Genomic DNA, 20,667 nt, shown 5'->3' on the forward strand with positions numbered 1-20,667 from the left:
CACGATGCAGGTTGATGCACCCTAAGAATTACCGTTGAGCTTATTGAGAGCAATATTAGTAGAGAATTAACGCCACTGCAAAGAAGCATATGGCTTTTGTGTTCATTTGGCTCTAGAAAAACGTCCCGGACTAATCCTGACAAGTACGGACAGTAGCTTTGAACAAAAGCTCGCGGTCGTCAGTGACTCTGAAATTTCGCTGTGTTAATTAAAATGAAGCACGTGTCATTGGAATAAAATAAAACAGTCTTATGGAAAAGTTGGGAGCTAGCTCCATACTTCACTTCAAGCGACTCCGTGAGTAGGCCAGAGTAAAGAAATGATGAGGGACAACACAGTGAAATATTGCTCAGTGACTCTGCACCGAAGCATCTCTCGCAAACACAAGTAGCCAATCTCGTCATGTCCACATTCGTCGGGGAATAGATTTCTTTGGCATCCGCCTGTGTATGCGGTGTGCTCACGAGCAATTTATTTTGGAGGCCTAAGTATAGTCTGTTATTTCCACCGTGGCATTTCGCGATTATTATCTTCGCTTTGCCCAAGGGTTGCTTCGGTAGTTATCCATTTACCTTGTGAGAATAAATTGTGCCCTTTCAATGGTGTTTTTCGTTCCTTCTCGTTTATCAGCAGATGAACATAGTGTGTAGCACCGTGCAACACGTTTTCGCGAAAAACGCCCGCTAGAGGAAAGCGTGGGGCATAAAGACGTATGAGTTAGACGGCAGGACACACCATCCTTGAGCGCGCTATAAAAGACATCTGCCAAGTCAGGTGAGTGTAGAGTGGCCCCTTTTCTAAACAAACATAGGCAAAAAAGACACTTGGCAGCGAGGCCGGCACATTTATGTCATGCCTTAATTCCCCTTACGAGTGCAGACGTAATACATCAACGGATTCTTGTAGGAAATGTCATTTCTATCCCATGTACATGTACTCACGGTGAACAGGATGTAGAAGATAACTGGCATTACGAAGTGAAACCTATTTCGGGTATTCTTTTCTTTCGATGACCCTGGACTCTTGTTGTCAATTTGTTGTTACCTTTATAGAGTCCAGGAAAGCTTTGAGGGAGACCTTGGCTAGGCAAATGCCTGAACAGGAGTTGTCTCGGATGTATACACGTGCGGGATTTTACTAATATACAAACTAACAGTGTATCTTGCAGTCCAAAAAAATTAGGGAAGACTACTCAAATTTTTATTGCGCGAAACTGGAATACGCAACTCTTTATTTGTCTGGACGCAACATCGGCAGTGAGAGGCCAGAGGGAGCAGGCCTCGGCAGCTCAGTCAGTAGGGTGCTAGTCTAAGCTCAAGGTCGCGGGTTGGTACCAGGCTGAGGGCGGCAGCAATCCGGGGGAAGTAAACATTGCTTCGAGCATCGTGCGAGTAATTTCTTGCGTACATGAAAGAACCCCAGGTGGTTCACGTAAACCGCAATCCAACCCTGAGGTGTGTGCAGCATGTCGCCTCACATCCATAGGCTGACTTGTTTGTTTGTTTTTTTCGCGAAGCAACTGTGGCTACGAGCGGCGCTGTCTTGCATTATGTGCAAATCAACTCAAAATTAAATTATTATGGGCCACGGGGAGCACAGATCTCACGCTGTATTGCACACCGTCGAAAGTAAATGATGAAACAATCCTGACGCTGTTCAGCTGCCTCTTAAGAAGCGAAGTGATCGCAGTTAACGAAAAAACATGTACATTCTCTGGCTCTACCTTCATAGGTAGCTTTGACAATACTTACTGACTCTTCAGTCTTCCACAGAAATACCTGATCTAATCAGTTAATAATAAATATCACGCTTGTGTCAGGAGTTCGCCGTAAGGTTCAGAGAAGTTGATTCATTTTGGTTTCACAGAGCAACGTTCAACTGAACTTAATATTTTATCCCACAAAGAGCATATTATTTTCGGTTTCGAGATACGCTCTCGACTACACTGAAGCATTTGACTTACTAAATCATGAAGATCCTTCAGAAGCTCGAACACGATGGCATTCGAGGTATCCTACGGATGAGCACTTATCTTCGACACCGTAAACACTACGTTAATATGCAGGGTGAATGTTCTAGCACACTTCATATTGCAGCTGGAGTACCACACGGCACCCCCTTAAGGACACTGCTCTCCATAATTTATATAAATGATTTAGCCTTATCGAACGACATTAAATTCATTGTTCACGCTGAGAAGCTTGTTTTTGCAGGTCAAATCGGTAGCAGATCTAACAAGGAAAATTAGCTATTTTTAACTCTCTTACACAATTGTTCTACTAACAACTATTTAGCAATCAATGCCTCGAAAACCATGGCAGCCGTCTTCCAATCACTTGGCACAACTATTGAATGAATGAAAATATAAAAATGACTGATTGACTTATTGAACTATAACACAATCAGAGCCCATTGTTCTTGGAACCAGTATAATTGACATTGTAGATGAAGTTAAATCACTGGGTGCCTGGTTCACTCACACAATGTCATGGGATAAGCATGTGAGTTACACTACTAAATAAATATGAAGAGTAATTGGTATATTATTCGTCTGTGTGTGTCCGTTTCTCGTCGTCTTCCTAGTCTCGTTTTTTTTTTTTTTTTCACATGTATTCTATAGCCACCAGCTCGCTTGTTTCCTATCCATTCTTTTAGTGTATTTGGTCGTTCTAGATACACATTGCCTTGTAAGGCGAAGCTGACGGTACATGATATTCTTACATATTGTCACCTATAGTATGGAGCATCACAATGCTAACAAACCTCAACAGACTGCTCATTTGCCAGAAGAAAATGGTTCGTCACATTGCAGGTGTCCCATTCTTACACTCCACGCAGTTTCTCTTTCGGAAACTTAACATAATGAAAATAACTAACTTGTACCATTATCGTTTGACCGTTACGTACAGTGCGCCAATTGAACAAAACAACTACATTTTCCTGAATTTAGCACAACTCACAGCCAGGCCGATTTCGTACTCTCTATTTGGGAACGAATTTTACAATATTCCGCGTTCAAGAACTAATACTAAAGTATCACTCCTTATTAATACAAACTCACAAAATAACATTATTATTGAATCACTTTCAAGTCGGTTAATAAGGTCATTTTACGTTGACTGAGGCCTATGTACATTTGATTATGTACATTTCTGTGTGTCATTGTGTTTATTACTATTTCATTTGTTTTATAATTTAGTGTCATATTCAAGTGGATTAGTTAACTGTTATCTTAATGTATGCTATTGTTCGGGACGAACTCAAGTGTGCTGAAATTTTCATTTGAAATCTCCATTGTTGATGTATTATAATTGAACCTAATCTTTCGCTGCACGTGAACTTTGTGGGGTGTCAGGCCCCGCCAAGCTACGGTGTCGTAGCTTTTTGCTAAATAATAATAATTCATTCATTTCATTCATTCAGCTCTCACTAAATACACAACATTACATAAGCGGGCCGGCCTAAGCCCGAGGGGCTTGTGACACAGGGCCCGGCGTCAGCAGCGGTTACCTACAGCATGAAAATTATGATACATGCCATTGTTGTATATTACATAAAGTACACGAAACCGACACAATTAGCCTCAGAACAACCCATGTCATCAGGAGCAAGACAAATTAAAGCATCCGGTAACTGTCATCAGACACAGGAAACAAACTTCACTAAGGCTGCCTGAAATAGAGATTTCTTAAATGTGTTTTCAAGTCTCGCTTGCGTTGGGTGGCGAAAACCTCGTTTAGCGGATTGTTAAACATAAAAGGAACATACAATAGTTACCATAATGGGTGAATGTTAACGGCCCAATATATCGGGGAGGTGGCTTCCTAAGAAGACGCCTGGTGGGGCTAGGGTTTTTGTATAGCTGCGACCAGAAATACTTCAATACAACAGTGTATCCGAAAATGTTTTCAAAACGAGGAAGTTGTACATATACAAAAAGATCCGTCGTATATTGTGCAGGAGGACCACAGACAACGCTCGTGAGACAGTTGAAGATAGAGTTAATTTTACATTTCCAAGTATCGCTGCAATGTCCAAATATGGTACATCGTATCGAATGATACTATACCCTAAACTTTCTAAAATAGTTTTCCTTAGGGATAGGAGGGGTAGTACCACGGGTACTACCAGGGGTAGTAATAATTGGGTGTTTACGTCGCGAGACAACTGAGATCATGAGCGACGCCACATTGATCGGTCTGTGGATTGCTTTTGCCCACCTGATGGTTCTTTAACGTGCGATGAAAGCTCGTCACATGGCACCCCGTATTTAACGTCCCTCGCGGAAGACGGCGTGTCTAAGCAACTTGTGCCCTGCCACCAAGTTGCTGGAGTCCTCGGCCGGGTTCGAACCCGCGATCTCGGGATCAGAAGGCGAACACATTGCCGACTGAGCCACGGAGGCCGGTACCAGGGGTAGTAGTAGGGGTAGGAGGGGTTCCTTAATAGGAGGGGTAGTACCACGTAGCTCATATAATACAGGAAATCTTTTTTAGCTTTGAACGGACGGAAATCAAGTGATCATTCCAAGACGTATCACTGTTGAATAAAATACCCAAATATTTAACCGCATTGCTATAATTGACTTGCACAAACACAGTTATCACACATAGAAGAATGTAAAGTAAGGGGCAATGTGGCATGCACAAATTTGAGTGGACTGTGGAATACGGCTAGTTGGGTTTTTGCTGGATTAACCCGTATTTGATTCACGTGAAACCAATCCCATACTGCACAAGCATGCTGCTGCAAGAGACGCGCAGATTCTGCGTAATTAACATGAACAGAAGCCAAAACTGTGTCGTCAGCATGCTGAAATAACAAACTGTGTGAAAGCGCAGGATGCATATCATTTACATACAAATTGGATAATAAAGGGGCTAGAACAGAGCCTTGAGGCACCCCGGAACAAACATCAACCAGGTTACTGCGGTCTCCACAAAGAAATACAAACTGCGTGCGCCTATACAGAAAGTCCTTTAACCATACATGTATTGGTCAACGAAAACCATAAGCATAAAGTTTCTGCAATAAAATAATAATAATAATAATAATAATAATAATAACAATAATAATGAATGAAAATGAATTATTCCCAATACTCATGTCAGTATTTCTCAAATATAGCACTGTGTTGGTAAGCTTTGGAGCGGTCGAGCGGTTATTAGCTTGGGGGAGAGGGGGTCTCGTCAACACAAATCTTCGAACCCGCATGACCAAGAAGAATTTTGAAATGACTGTGCTCCTTCGTGCAAACAGAAGGTATGCAACTGAAGAGCAATGTTAAGAAGGAAAGCAAACAGCTTATAGAAGTTGCTGGTTAATGTGTGCTATCTGGTCAGTGCCCAGTCTATTTTCTTGGAATAAAGATATTTGATGGTTCATATCTGGGGTGTGTGCAGAATCCATAAGAAAGAAAAGAAATAATGAAAAACAGTATGCGTTATCACATCATGTGACCCAAGGTAATCTGCTGTATTAATCGTAATGCAACTAATAACAGCTCGCTAAATTAACCCGATCAGTACTGTAAGTATCTGCAACTCTATCAGTGTAATTGCTCCCACGGGGTATCTGTACCTGTAACTCAGATACTTTTAAACCTATTTATCTGCAACTGTACTTTTTAAAAGTAACTTTAACAACCCTGACTGTAAGCATGGTACACACTACTGCGTCTCATTGCATGCGAACGCGGAATGTTGGTTACCGTGGCAACACACGCGTGGGAGACCTTCCGCAGCCGAACGCAAGGAGTTCACCCGAGCTGAACTTTTTTTCGACTAGCCTATTTCCGCCCCACGCACAGAGCCGCAAGCGGAGAACCATACCATCGCCGATTTCCACGCATGCGTGTTAAGGCGCGTCTCTGTGTGAGGAATTTCAACACAGCCGCTGTAAACATAAAGCACATGGCGTTGGCACTGAAAAAAAAAAAAAAAAAAAGAAGAAAAGAAAAAGATGCAGGATTCATTACACTTTCATTCAAACTCATAGCAGTTTGTGTCACGCCGGACTTTAACGTGGAGTTTAAACTTTCCGCCGGAACGCTTCGTTGACAAGGACGTGACGAAAGGCACGCATTGGCCGACACTTGCGGTGTCCGCATGTACGTGAACAGTCCAGCGGATCGCTAATGTCGCATGTATTTGCAAGCAGGTGTCTGCACGCAGTGAAACGCAGTAGTGCGAACCATGCTTCACTCTTCTCCGGGGATTGCGGCTTGGGGTGTGCTCGGTGGTATTTCGCCTAATAGGCTCAGGCGACGTTGAGGTCTTGTTTTAAAGTGTGTGTGTGTGGGGGGGGGGGGATGTATGCATGTGAGTGTGATTGTGTGTGTTCTCTGTTTGTCCCTTTGTCCCAGCTCGGAACTGCCCAGTGCCCTGTGACAGACCTCTGTGGTCGTCATGGGGCCGTCGCCTCGAGCTGGCTGACATGGTGTACCGACGCTTGTGGTCACAAGGTACCCCCGCATTAATGTTGGCTAATGACACTAGTCTGAAATGGCGGCGGAGGCTCTCTGTATGTAGTATGTACCCGTTCTCTCTGACCCAGCATATAGTGCTGGACACCGGACATAAATCTCAAATGGACAAAAGAGGTTCGTTCTTGATTAGGAACTTGAAAATTCCAATTCTAAACTTACCAGTGTCGTGTCACACCTGGAGCTCTCACTAGTGCTGGTCACTGACACAAATACGAAACGGCAGCGGTTCTCCTATTGTTCTGACAATCCACTCGAGCCGGCTACACCGTGATATATTTTACTAAGGGGACCATATACGTTAGCAGTGGAAAACTGACTATTTCGCTACTACAAATAAAGAATATAGTAAATTATTGGGCTAAACGTTAAAGGAGCAGTGAGGCAGCCTCGATGATTTTTGGTTTCTGGCTTCAGCGTGTCCTGCTACAAATAAAATGAGCTCCTACGACAGAACGACGAGCGCAGGTGATCCGCAGCGCAGCGCGCGCGCGAGGTCTCTGTTCCGCACACTTTTCTAAAATCATCCACTCTTTCAAGGAGCGTATAATGAGCCAGGGAAGGAGGAGAATACTTCGTGACGTGAGCAATCCCCCTGGCAGAGCCGATCATGTGAATCGTGACGCAACCGCGGCGCAGCTCAAGCGTGTACAAGCGCGTGAACTGAGAGGGAAGAAAGAAAGAGAGAAAGAAGACATGCACGTGGAGCTGTGGACGTCACGCGATGAGATCAGACCGTCCGACCGAAGCTGATTCCTTCGAGTGTTTTTGCAAATGAGTGTTTTGTAAATTTCATTGCGTAGTGACGATAATACACCGCGCAGCGAAAATATTGTACTGGGTAGCTGTCTATAAAAGTTTACCATGCATGAACGCAGTACTCACCAAATACTCAATGTAGGTGGAAGATTCCTGTGTCCGCGTGGAACTCTAATTGGTACGTTTCATGGTGGCAAATTTCAAACAGACTCAACATCGCAATCCACAGTTACAACCAAAAACCTCCCACAGTTACAACCAACCTCCAAATCCCTGGGAAATGGGAAAACAATCAAGATGGAAGCCATGTTATGTAAACTTTTGTAGGTAGCTACCCTGTACATGGTGGCTCGTGATGGGGAGCTTTACGAATGAAACAGAGTTTCGAACCATGTTAAATACCATGTCCCCACTCCGTTGAGGAAGAAGAGCTCACCCTTTCATCAATCATCTAAAAAGTCAACAAACAAAAACTGCACTCTCAGCCAAAATGGTGCAAAAAGGGGATCAACGGGGTGCAAAGGCGGGTCTTGTCACGTCGTTTAGATGATAAAGGCTATATGTATACCTTTCAGATGGTGTAAATAAGTGTCATGTTCCAATGATATACCTTGCTCGCTGTCTGTAGGTATAAAAGCAGCATTATGTTCCACGTTTATACCTTCAGGGTTATTTTTCTATACCACTGCATTCCGCGAGATCTCGTTGGCCCTCACTACCCTCCTCACTACCAACCTGCCCGAACCACACTCTCCGAGTCTCTTCGTCAGCTGGACTCTCGCCCTTTCTCCCTATCGAAATTGCTTGGTCCCTGGCCCAATCCAGCCCAGCAACGCTCTGCGCTCAAAGCTCTTCTGACATTTCTGGACACCATCGGACTTCGATCGTTATTGTGAAGGGGCTCGTTATTTTATTCCCCCATTACCACCAGCAATGGGGTAGAGTATCGCCTGTGGCGATGAAACTCCCCACTCTCTAAGGTCAAAAATAAAGTTGTTGTAGAGATCTCGTTGGCAACCTACTCCGCCAGGGAAGGTATAACGCATTATAATGGTATAACTTGTTTGTGGTTGCCTAAGATGTCCGCTTGCGCTGTTTTGCTGTAGTTTTGCGTTGATAAAACACAAGAATACTGTGATTTAGTGCCGTATTTCAGTGACACCATGCGGCGGATGCAAGTTATAAGTGGCATATATAATGCGTCTTGGTGCATTAGTGGCTATATTCACAAATCTGTGTTGGTTTGCCGTCTGCGCCGTTTTAATACAAATTGTGGCAGTGTTGTCGTAGAAGTGTTGTTGTGAACTACGATGTCCAAACAATGAGTTGTCGTTACATGCTTAAGGGGTGGAATTTTCTTAAATAAAGAGATATTAATTTACAGTGCACTATAAAATGCATGTCCTTTTAGCGAATGACAGTCACATTTTAGCGGCCGTTAGGCTTATCAGGGTGGACCCGTCGGAACAGCATGTTGGTGTTCGAATTCATTGCTATTCCCGTATTGATAACGGGCGCCGTCATCTACATTTTCGAGCTGTTATTAGAAGACACAGCATTAATAACGCTGGAGATATTCATGAAAAAAAAAAACAAAAAAAAAAAACGGAAAAACGTTCGAATTGTGCGTTGCACTGCAAGCAACATATGTGTCGCCTAACTACGATTTATTTTGGCAGTGTTTGTTTGCGGCGCGGATTTTTCACGGGTGTATTTTCAAGAGTGGATTTTTGAATGTTTCGGCGTAAACCCCTTCGCAGTGTCACAGACAAAGAATAAATGTTCTAAGTGCATTTGTTGACTTTGCACAGTATGCATGGGATGTGTAGAATGATAGAGAAAATAATACAGTACGTAATTTACAGCCTTAAAAAAACTTCAGGCTTCCACACATGTATTGTACTGCAAATTTCTACTGCTGGAACATGATCTTACGACACGGTAGGGTCCTGCACTCAACGCAGGGAAACATCCCACATCATCATCATCATCTATTCATATTCGTTGTTACGACACACATAAAATTGTGAGCATACAGTCAAACTTTACGGATAGTAACAACAACAACAACAAAAAAGAAGACAAAACCAGGAGTCATTCCAAATCGCAAAATTGCACTAACAACCACTGGTCAGCATTGTTTCCCAAAACTTAACGTCTTCCCATGTAAGACAGACAGACACATCCACTTAACCTGTTTTCAAACGCAACCGCCATAGATACCTGACCCAAATACACGTAGCGCTTGGAACGTGGCTGTGGTATCCACAGAGCTCAATAGTAATCGCTATTACACAATTCTTCGCAAATATAGCGTCACACATGTGCAATGTAGTCAACCTATAGACTCAATAAGGCCCTAGCGCGGCTCTAGACGGAGGAAATCAGGATGTCCTGACCCCCCCCCCCCCCCCAAAAAAAAAAAAAATTCTGTCGTTACACGTGCTTCAGTTGACCATAGGGAGTGTATATGTAGCATGCGGTCCAAGGACGGACACCCTCCGATAAATCATGGTTCCGCCTCTGAGAACATCAGCACAGTGCTGCTCAATTCCGACACTGAACGACCAGTCTAACTACCCACTCCGGCTGTCGGAGCTGGGGAGAAACGTGCTCCCGAAACCAGGATCTTCTTTGGATCTTCCATGCGCGACACACAGAGCAGTTGAAGGAGGCCACTATTCCAATGTTACGTAAGAACCGGCCACTGTAGTCGACATTCTGCCGGAGGCGGTCAATTAGCGTCTCCATTAAACGGGAGAGCGACAAAGGTACCGAAAACGGCATGAGGTACCTTCATCCATTCTGTAATGTCAGTTCATGCCGTTTCACTGACCCGCATCTCCCTGCACATCCTCTAAATCACAGCGACGAGCAGCAACGCCCTGGATCAAGCGAAGAACGCGAATTACACGACCGTACCGGTATGCTGGCAAAAGGCGCCGGAATGGCACGTTATCCATTGTAAGATTACATCATGCCCTTTCGCGGCATAAGAGTCGCATATCCTACCGATGTCGCGTACTAGGGAAGCATGGCTTCCTGGTATCAAAACTGCTTGCAGGCTCTCAAAACAGATCAAGAGTTACTATACAGATGGGTCAAAGCTTTGCTGCTGTGAGTAACTCAATGAGCTGTATAGTGCTACTATAATGCCCTGGTGTTCCGCGGCAGTGGAAGATGTACCACAGAACAGGTGGGCATCGAGGTAGACGGATATAGTTCCAAAATAACAATATCATATGAAACCTTTGCTGCTATACTCGCATAGAAGTGAAGAAGGATAGAACATGGATAGCTATTGTCTGAAATGAAACCAGGAGGAGAGAGGCAATTTAAGGGATCGGACAAGAGCAAGGGCACGCACGCAAGCACACACACACACACATACATTGGATGGTGATGGGGTGGGCGATTCACCGCCGCTGAGGCGGTACACTACCCTATTTCGCGTTGGGGGAGGATGAAGGGATGATGATGGGGCTTTCAAAGAGCCGTCGCCAGACCGGTGGAGCACAAGTACTCCGCCAGAAGACGAAGGCCCTGCGCCTGGTGGGCAGCGTTCGACCACGGACGAAGGGCATTGCTGTATACTAGCTGTGGAAAGCTGGGTAGTAAGTGATATCCATAAGGAAAACCCGCCGACTAGGGGAAAATAAATAAAAATGGACGCACACAACTTTCGTGCGTCTTTGCGTCCGTGCGTAATTATTTTTTTATTTATTTTCCCCTAGTCTCGGGTTTTCGTTATGCGTATCTGCCACCAGCTCGCTTGCTTTCTATCTTTTTTATAGTAAGTGGTGCATGGTGGATGAAGCTGCACGAAAAGAACACAGAACGAAGAAGCAGACACTATAGATCATGGTGTGCCGTCCTCTCTTCATCCTGTGTCCCCTTCGCGCTGCTTCATTATCTATGCCTATACCGGAAACACAGTGGCAAGAACGAAGACCAACAGAAACTAACGAAATACCATAGTTTGACTTTTACGAGAATTTGCAAATATTCATGTCAAATTTGAGCAGGCCATCCGCATCCATTATAAAAGCGAAAAAAGCAGCCTCATCATCTCATCATCTCCTAACAAAATGTGTGTGCAAAGGATATGACCTCGCCTACTTCTGGGAGGAGGCTCTCTGGGCTTTCGTTTCCACAAAGCCACTGAACAAAAACGCGTCGACGATTTTACCCGTTGAGCAAAGGGATATAAAAGAAAGAAAAAAAAAACGGTCGGGAATAATGTGACTGCTACCACAGAGCCTTTATGAATTATCACGTTGCAGAAGGAATCGTTATGTAACTTGTGGCTATGACAGTTTGAGCTCTAATGTATATTTGGTATCTGTTTCCATCTCTACGGACTTGGTTGGTTTACAAATGTTCGAAACTTTCCACAAAACGGGTAGCATAAACTCTCCTGCACTTCCTTCCACTCCGAGGGATTCCAAATCAAGCATATTTAGTATGTGTTTAGTGCTTTCGCGCAACAGAGCATGGGGCAGGATTCCCTTACCAATACACTTCATATTACTTTCTAATTGCAGAAGGATACCTGCAAAAGACAGATGGCTGCACTCAAGTGGTTATTCTCGTGCGTTCTTTTGGCAAACTTTTCCACGTGCCAAGAAAGCTGTAAGGAGTCTTTTCTTGCAAAAACTTTTCATTGCTTCCTTGCTATACTGTTCCCATTGTACGTTTCTTATAAAAATTCAGCTAAGCAGGTAACATGAATAGCGGGTGTGAAATAGGAGAATCGTTCACTTCGCTCTTTCTCTTCCCCCTCCATATTCTCCTCAAACAAACCCAAGGGAATCTTCCAGCTTCAGGAGAACCTGTGGAGAATACAGAGCTCTGTACTTGGCGTGATTCGCAATACTGTACTAACGTGGTCACAAAGAAACGAATGAAGTGAAGTATTCACATGGAGTGAAGTGAAGTGAAGTGAAGTGAAGCTCAAGAAATTACTATACTTAAGACAAAAAGCACTGTAGTTCTTGTTTACCAGATTATGTTAGTCGTAATCGAGGGATTCGCGGGGGACCATAGGAACAACGTTGGTTGTAGTTCTCCAGCAAACCATCCTCTGTGTCTGCTATATCTCGTACCGTTGTGTATGAATAACACAACTGTATATCGTTGCACTGTTGCATGGTATCGTCGCATTGGAAGCTTAAACTCGCTCTTCGTTTCCAGCTTGCGGTACCAAACGTAGCAAGGCGCAACCCGGAGTGGAATGGCCGTGGACCGTAAGTAATGGATAGTAAGACTTGAGATCTGCAGTCGCTCTTCATGTGTCATTAAAAGGAAGATCCAGCGACTGCTATAGTAGATAGAGGAAAATACCTCCAATATTTCCAACAGATGACCGCTATCGTAGTGTTTGGTATACCAACAGCCTACTGTTCGAAATATCGATAGCTCGATAATGCTATGTTTCCTGCCTACTTACGATATGTCTTTCTGAGGATGTCTTGCTCATGATCGTAACTATCCGCGGCGGAACGTTACGAATTATTATTATTATTATTATTATCATTTTTTTGTGACTACTGTATTTAATGTAATAAAAATTTATTATTGTCTGAGGATGACTTGCTTTTTCTATGGACCACTCACCTGTGGTAATATCACGTAATAATGAACAATATTGTCACAGGTCGCCATCATGGAATATAACTTCGGAAAGAAGTATCTCTGCGCTGGGACACTGATCAGTAACAAGCATGTTATGACAGCTGCACACTGCTTCGACGGAAAGTCCACGTAAGCATGACTTCCGTACAGTGAGCTACAATTGCTGTGTGCGGAATGACCAACCCCAAGCATGCATTAGATGAAAACGTCAAAGGAAGCACAGGACAGTGTTTATAATAGGCCTATACTATAACCCGCCGTTTGTTAACAACACATTTGGTACTCTCTGTTTTAAGGTTTCGATTGATCGCGTGGTATAGTACCCACTACTAATACAATGTCGTTCAAAGTGCTCAACTAACGGAGGAGTAAACGACATGAGCAATACGTGCCTAAACATGTAGTATGACAGAAATATCTTGAACTGGACTACAGAGGGCTGATCTCCTGAAAAACAACAAAAAAAAGAAAAAAACATATGCCATTAACTACTAGTGTTATGGCCACGTAATTAACCTTTATCAAAAATCGGACGTACATTAGAGCAACAGTAACAGCAGAGCAAAGTATGATGATGCTGAGGCGAGACCTTTCTGAACGATGTAGGTGTACGTAAAGGGGAATATGTGTAAAAGTTAGCTGCGGCTATGAAGGCCAGCTACTCCACATTCGTGTGCTGTAGCAGACAAAAGCTATAGAACACACGCATGACTGTTAGATCCACAGAAGTGCACCTCAGCCACGGCAATGACGCTTAAACACAAAGACAGCACCATAGTACTCTTTCTCACGGATACGGGATGGGCGCCCATCCCGTATCCGTGAGGAAGCGTACTATGGTGCTTGGACGCCTAAGCGCTGAGTCGCGACAATGTTCGACGTCGGTCCTTTCTGTGAGGTTCATGATTACATTCACATTATCTCTAGTAATTGCGGTGGAGCAGGGCCGGCGTCTACGCTTCGCCTCCCGGGGAGGAGGTAAAGTGGGAAATTTGCGGCCCCCCATGTATTTTTAATTTTCTGTATCCCTTCTGTCGTCCTAAAGCGGCTTCGTCTTGCCCGAAAGTTGTCCTTCTGGCGCCCCCTTAGGCGGGCTTAGGGGGGCGACTGCCCCCCCCCCCTTTGGCGCCGGCTCTGTGGTGGAGTATCACCTGTCCTACTGAAACCCAATCATGTGCCCTGATATAAAGTGTGACAAAGTTGATGCCAAGGAACGTGTGCGTAGGAATCCACGGCGCTACACGGTACTTGTGGAGACGACGGCTACGACATCTGGAACCGAATACAAAAGCCAGAAAATTGACTTTCACCCAACATACATAAGAGGAACTGCGTATGGTGATATCGCGATAATCACCCTGAGGTCAGAAATTCCCGAAGTCACAACCCCAATATGTCTTCCAAGTCCAGATGACTCGTTCGACTTTAAGCCTGCTTTCGTAGCGCAGTGGCTGCCGAACACACCAGGTAAGTGTAATTTGTTATCTATTTATAATTTCGCACAAAAGAAAGAAAAATGACAACTTGGCGAATAGAGTCCTGCCCGAACTATGGAGAGCTCAGTTTCGTGATCCCGCTACCATGAACGTTGTGAAAATTCCCCAGTATCGTCCTCAGTAGCGTTGCAAATGCTCTACCAAAGAGCAGAGTTCAGGATGGTAGCACGTGCCTGAAGCCCAGTCCAAGCCACTGAGGACACCACTGAGGAGCTTGTTCAACGTTCGCGTAAGCGCGCCCCTACTACCCTGTCCACCAGGAACACAGGTGCTTCTACACCTCCCGTGCGCCCTCCAAACAATGTTGCGAGACATGAAAAAAAAGAAAAAGAAAAAAGAAATTATAAGCACACACGCAAACAGCACAAAACACACACACAAAAAAGGGCAGTACTTTGGTTATACTATTGGCACATCTAAATTCAGAGACCGCTGTGATGAAGTCGCTAAGAGGCTTAGAAACAGTCCCATCAGAGCTGTGGGCACTCAGTGTCCAAAGGTATGTGAGTATATGTTACCCGAATACACTTTTCTCAGAGGAATTTCTCCCAGAATCGGCTTTGGATTTCTCGAATCAGCGCGACAGTTGGCAACGTTGATGTGGTGTGCAAATTTGGCCAGAACAGCTACAAAACGCGAAATCACTGGTACCTCGGAGGTTCCTGATATCCTTGCTGTTGATGCTTGGCTGCGGACACAGCTTTAACCCTTAGCAATGACGGTATTTCCTGTCTTCGCGTCTACAATGCATCAAGAAGAAACGGCGAAATGCCGAAGACCTGGAAATATGCCTTTGTAGTCTGCTTATAGCCTGAAAAGCATCCATCTGACCTCTAGCCTTTCGTCCAGTTGCGTGACAAGTTGTATTGGTAAAGTTTTGGAGCGAATGGTATAGACTAGAATGGTGGCTTGAAGGTCATCGCAACATGCCCGAAGAGATGGAAGGCTTCCGTCGCCATCGTAGCTCCACAGATTCGGACCTCGATCTCGTCACTATACCGTCCAGCAAGCAAAAAGCCGGAAAAAAATAGTCATGGCGGTATTCACGGACGTCAAGAGAGCCTATGATATCGTCAGTCATGTCCGCGTTCTGCTTGTATTTATGTAAGCAGGTATTCCAGATAGAATTTTCTCGTGGCTGGCTGATTTTTTGCAACACAGAACGCTTTCTGTTTGCACGCAAGAAAGGGCCACGCCGAAAGTTGTATTGTCTCACGTGTTACCACAAGGAAGCGTCTTAAGCCTTATACTTTTATACTTTTTAACCTTGTAATGGCGGGCCTAAAATCGTTGCTTTGCCCCATAGTCAATATCTCTATGTCGATGGGGTCTGTACCTGGACTGTTGGGAATTCGAGACCAACAATACTGCGTCGCCTTCAGCGTTCCCTGGATAACTTTTGCCGCATCTAACAAAGGCAGGCATGGACATATCAAATGATAAAATAGCAGCGTTGGCTTTTACTAGGAAGCATATGCATCGGTATAAGCTTTTCCTTGGCAATATGTCTCTTAAACAAGTCACACATCATATATTATTGGGTCTCACTCTAGACTCCAACTTGTCCTGGAAGAAACAGATCGATTACCTTGACACAAACGCACACTGGTGGATCTCCGTCATCCGTCACTTTGCTGAGGCCAAGCGGGGAATGAATCAGAAGTCTCTTCTGGCCATCCACAAAGCCCTAGACCGAGGAACTCTGTTTTATAGCCTACTTGTCTGGTACGAAATTTCACAGACCCTAGAACAACGACTTCGGTGTATCCTTGCACGGAGCTTAAAGATCTGTCTCGACGTCCTGAGGGCCGCGGAAGCGAGGACGGTGATAGCAGGAGCAGGCGAAATACCTATTGAAGCCTTGCGACTGAACGAGATTATTGGACACTATTTGCGCGTCACAGCTCACCACCGACGCCATCCACGAATAGCAAAAGTTAGCCGCCGAAAACAAAGTAATGCATACCAATGTCTCATGGAAGCCAACCCCAAGGTTCCCCCGCCCTTCCGTAAAATCAGCGGTGCCCACGACGCTTCCGTGGTCGTTTCCATTGCCATCGATCTCACTGTCTATTCCTGGTCCTAATATCAAAAGAAAGCAAGTTCCTACATGAGTTCCCAAACAGCTTGCAGCGGATATGATGCTTAGCCCATATGGTGGCCACACTGCAGTACTCACTAATGAATCCATCAGCCGAGAATGCTCACCGTCTGCTTAGTCTTCCCAATGGACGACGTGTCGCATGGATACTGTCTCTCCCACCGCACATCATCAACCTCGGCTGAGCTCTATGCTATCCTGTTGTTTCGGCGAAATATAATCGCATGATAAAGGCTGCTGGCAGCAGTCTTTATCATTGGGATTCCAACATGTGGATTCGTGGATCGCTCGTCCCAGTCGTCACAGACATCCGCCACCAAGCTCAGCATATAAGCGACGTAGGTCACCGTATATCCCTGCAGCGCGACCCAGGTCACTGTGGTTTGAGAGGAACGAATAGACCGAGAGAGCGGCAACGGTGCCTACCAGTCTCGGACGGTCGCGCCAATTATGCTGTCGAGGGGAGACAGGAGGTCACTTTTGAACAAGAGACGTCGTTGGGCTAGTTGGTGCATAGCTGAACATAAAGGTAGCACACTTGAACATCAACACAGAGGACTTGACGGGACACGTTCTTGTCCCGTGAAGTCATCTCTGTTGATATCCAAGTAGCGCTACCTTTATGTTTAGAGGTCACTTTTGTCTGAGGTAATCCAGCCACTGGCTCGGCAGCAATAGAGTCGATCGGGACATCACTGACAGGTCTCTCAGAATGAAGACAGAAGAGAATGCGGATAATCGGCTCTCGTGCAGCAGTTTTGTTCCTCCAGACCGTGCTCGAGGGCCCACGAGAGCCACGACGATGGCGATCGTAGCAGCTGTGGCGTCGTAACAGCTGTGGAGCTGTGGCGTCGTGAAACATGTCCTGGTAGAACGTGAGCTCTACGAAACGGAGAGGCGGCTACTCTGTGCTCAAATGAATACTGCTAGCAGGCAGACATTCAACCTGGCTGCAACTATAGGCCCATGTCAGGACCTTGTGTAACACTGTCGAAGTCCTCTAATGTTCATGGAGTTTCTGGTGTCTACCGGTTTGCTTCAGACGCTTTAGTATCGCGCGTACTTTGTATCCCAATGACAATCGGGGCTTCCTTCGTTTTTTTTTTTCTTAATCTTCCTTTTGCCCGGCGTAGCACAGCCAGCAAAGGACAGCTCAATTGTTTCATAAATGGCTTGTACGTAGCCCATTTAACTTGATTCTCATGTCTCTCACCTAATGTTACACATGTAATGGGGTAGGGTACTGCTCTCCAGCGGTGAATCAGCCGTTGTCATAATCACGATTTATCTGTTGTTGTCCTTGGCAAAGTTAAATTGTTAGGCGTTTTGCAAATTTATCCTACTCTGCCGCTATGCTTTTGAAACCTTCACCTTTGGCAAATACACCTTTCACTTTAAACGTGAAGAAACTGCTCATAGTACGGCCACATCAACCGTACGGCTATATCAAGGCATGGGTCGTAGTAATGATATGGTGTAGAGAAGGAAAACGTTTCCCAAAGTTCTCCCGGTTGGAAAAACGCCGCCAGGCATAGCTACCCGCGACACAAATAAACAGAGACAGACTATTGCTGCCCTGACTTAGCAGTACAACCAGGTGTTTGGCAATTTGATTACAGGTGCTAGATTAACCTAGGTTGCCAACATAACTATTGCAAATCTCACAAGTCAACTTATGGCATCAAAGTCGTCTTAGTGTTGAGAAGGTAACCTGAAAAGTAACTTTGAAAAGTGGAAGATTCAGTGATCCGGTGAACGTCGATTGAAGCGAAAGCCTCTGGTTGGTGTCCCGCTCCCTTCCGACCTGAGACTTTTGCTTCAATCTTGAAAGGCAGTTCGGTTAGCCCACGTTGCAGGTAAAAGATAGTTACAATTATTTTATAGACTAAATACAGCAAAAATAACGAATTACAGTTAATATATTTGCAACTACTCGAAACCTCTGTTCATTGGTACAAGCCTGTCATTTCTCCATTTTTATTCGCTTTACTGAGATTTAGCTCCTTGCATACAAGCAAGAAGCCTCATCAGCACAAGTTATTTCAAATTTTCCTACGCAGATCTCAGCGGACCTTATCAACTACGAATTCAACGCGTCCTCATATCCGCCAACGATGTGTGCAAGACCGAATACGCTTCTCAGCAACTCAAGGAGCTGAATCGGGGAATATCAAGGACACACATGTGCACAGACCTCCGTGGGAAGCAAGGAGACTGTCACGTAAGCTATCGCATATTATTATCTGCGTAATAGCGTTGTTTACTTGGAATATCATAAGCAAAGACGCAAAGATGTAGATAGGCCTCAGTTCAGGATACGTACCAGATGTCTTGCTACACTTGCAGAATAGTCAAATCGGAATTTTTGGATAGTCGTACTAATACTTTTCAAATTCTTGTTCAGTTCGTAGAAAGTGTCATACTAAAAAAAGGATAAAGAAAAGCAAACACACACACATGTCGCTATTTCTGAAGCACTGGAACATATTATGCTCGTATTTTGGAGTCGTTGCAGCAAAAGCGCTGTGGATACTGACTCGAAGTGAACGAAGATACCCAAATTATTTTATTCGCGAAATGAATCATTCAGGACGCCGTATGGGTGCACTGCTGAATTTTTAGGGTAGTTGATATTTTGAAAAGTTCAATTTGAAGCATAATGTAAAACCCCGAGACTTGGGAACACGAAAGGACAGACACAACACGAAGTCTCAAGACTTCGTGCAAGACTTCGTGGGAGACTTCGTGCGAGACTTCGTGTTCCCTAGTATCGGGGTCATCATCACCAGCTCGCTTGCTTCCTAGCCATTGTTTTCAATTTGAAACATAACTTACCTGAACGCTATAATAAAAATATAAGGATAATATAAGGATAAATTAAGTTGGTAGAACTGGTTAGGTTCAAAAGTAAACCCCAATGCTTAACCCTTCAAAAGGTTAGAGATCATGCAATCAGGTATGTTCGTGTAATATGCCGTCCGGCTAGAAAAGCAGTTCTGCTTTTCGGGGGGGGGGGGGGATATATTTATTAGACGAAAAGGAAAAAAACCGGGGAAAGGTCAGCCAAACGGGACGTCGGCTTGCTATTCCAGAAATAAGAAATAATAATAAATAAATAAAAAGAAAAGGTAAGAATTAAAGAATTTCTAGCCGGATTTGCTTAGCCGGAACTGCTTTCTAGCAGTTCTGCTTTTCTAGCCCGCTTTTCTATCGTTTCAACGTAGATTTCACAGTAAGATTGTGTGTAAAAAGATATTTTCTCTTACGTGTCTATCATCTTAGTACAACTTGGTGAATACTTGACCTAACTGTTTCTGGTATTTCAGACGCTGAACGGTTCTCCTCTGATGGCGACAGACAGGAGTGTCCGCTGGATTGCCGTTGCTGTGGCTTCATTCCGTCCACGCTGCGACGACCAAACTAACCCCGGCATCTACACGCGCGTTTCCCTCTATCTGCCTTGGATCCAAAAGATCATTCGCGGATAAAAATTCAAGCCAAACTCAGCACGTAAATGGGCTAAAGAGCACGCTTTGTTCATATCTATAGACGCACAGGTCTCTTGGAACAACAATAGATAGTTGTACATATGGGGTATACATGTACCCCAAGCATTACCTAAATTGCTCTGGAGCTGATGCACCTCATTCACTGCTTACCGCCGACGCAGACGAAGGGAAAGTAGAAAAAGTACATACATGTCATGAGCTGCGCCCGCATTCAGTTTTTGATCTGCTGATTTCAGTGGATCGTTAGCAGCTGCATAATATTCTAAAGGCTTACGTCGATTATATCCTGAAACCAGCTGCACTCATAGTAAGAAGACTCGCTGCAGCATAAGGGGAAATAAAAGGGTTTGTCTTGAAGTAGGTACTGTACGTTTTGTTTATACTTCACCGCTTTGTTAAAAGGGAGGCTTCGCGGTTAGACGTCTATTTGTTAGAGCTTCGAATTTCATTATTAATATCGGTGTCGAAACTTTCCGTCGGGCGCAATAGCTCCGTACATAATATGTGTAACACACATTATAGAATGTGGTGCTTTCTTACGTGCTTTGCAGTGCAGACTGTAATAAAAATATGAATCAGCTTTTTTTGTCCAAGCATTTCATACCAAATAGCTTTGCACTGTACGTATCCTTTTACGATTTTTATACGAATATTATACGAATTATATTTTGAAGTATCGATAAA

General features: G+C 44.4%; 1 protein-coding gene across 2 annotated transcripts; it reads left to right on the forward strand.

The window, feature by feature from the left end:
• The first annotated feature begins 658 nt into the window (after window positions 1-658).
• Window positions 659-20,563, forward strand: LOC135397702 (clotting factor B-like). 2 transcript variants are annotated; one of them, XM_064629309.1, is made up of 7 exons: window positions 659-774; window positions 11,788-11,875; window positions 12,437-12,489; window positions 12,900-13,006; window positions 14,103-14,344; window positions 18,535-18,695; window positions 19,801-20,563. In XM_064629309.1, exons 2-7 carry the CDS (start codon window positions 11,809-11,811, stop codon window positions 19,960-19,962), a joined length of 792 nt encoding a protein of 263 aa, XP_064485379.1. In that variant the 5' UTR covers window positions 659-774; window positions 11,788-11,808; the 3' UTR covers window positions 19,963-20,563. The 2 variants fall into 2 exon arrangements, with proteins under 2 accessions (XP_064485379.1, XP_064485386.1); XM_064629316.1 differs by having other exon boundaries at window positions 11,791-11,875.
• Window positions 20,564-20,667: the final 104 nt, after the last annotated feature.

Source organism: Ornithodoros turicata, chromosome 1 (genome assembly GCF_037126465.1).
Source record: "Ornithodoros turicata isolate Travis chromosome 1, ASM3712646v1, whole genome shotgun sequence".
NCBI classification, from domain to species: Eukaryota; Metazoa; Arthropoda; class Arachnida; order Ixodida; family Argasidae; genus Ornithodoros; species Ornithodoros turicata.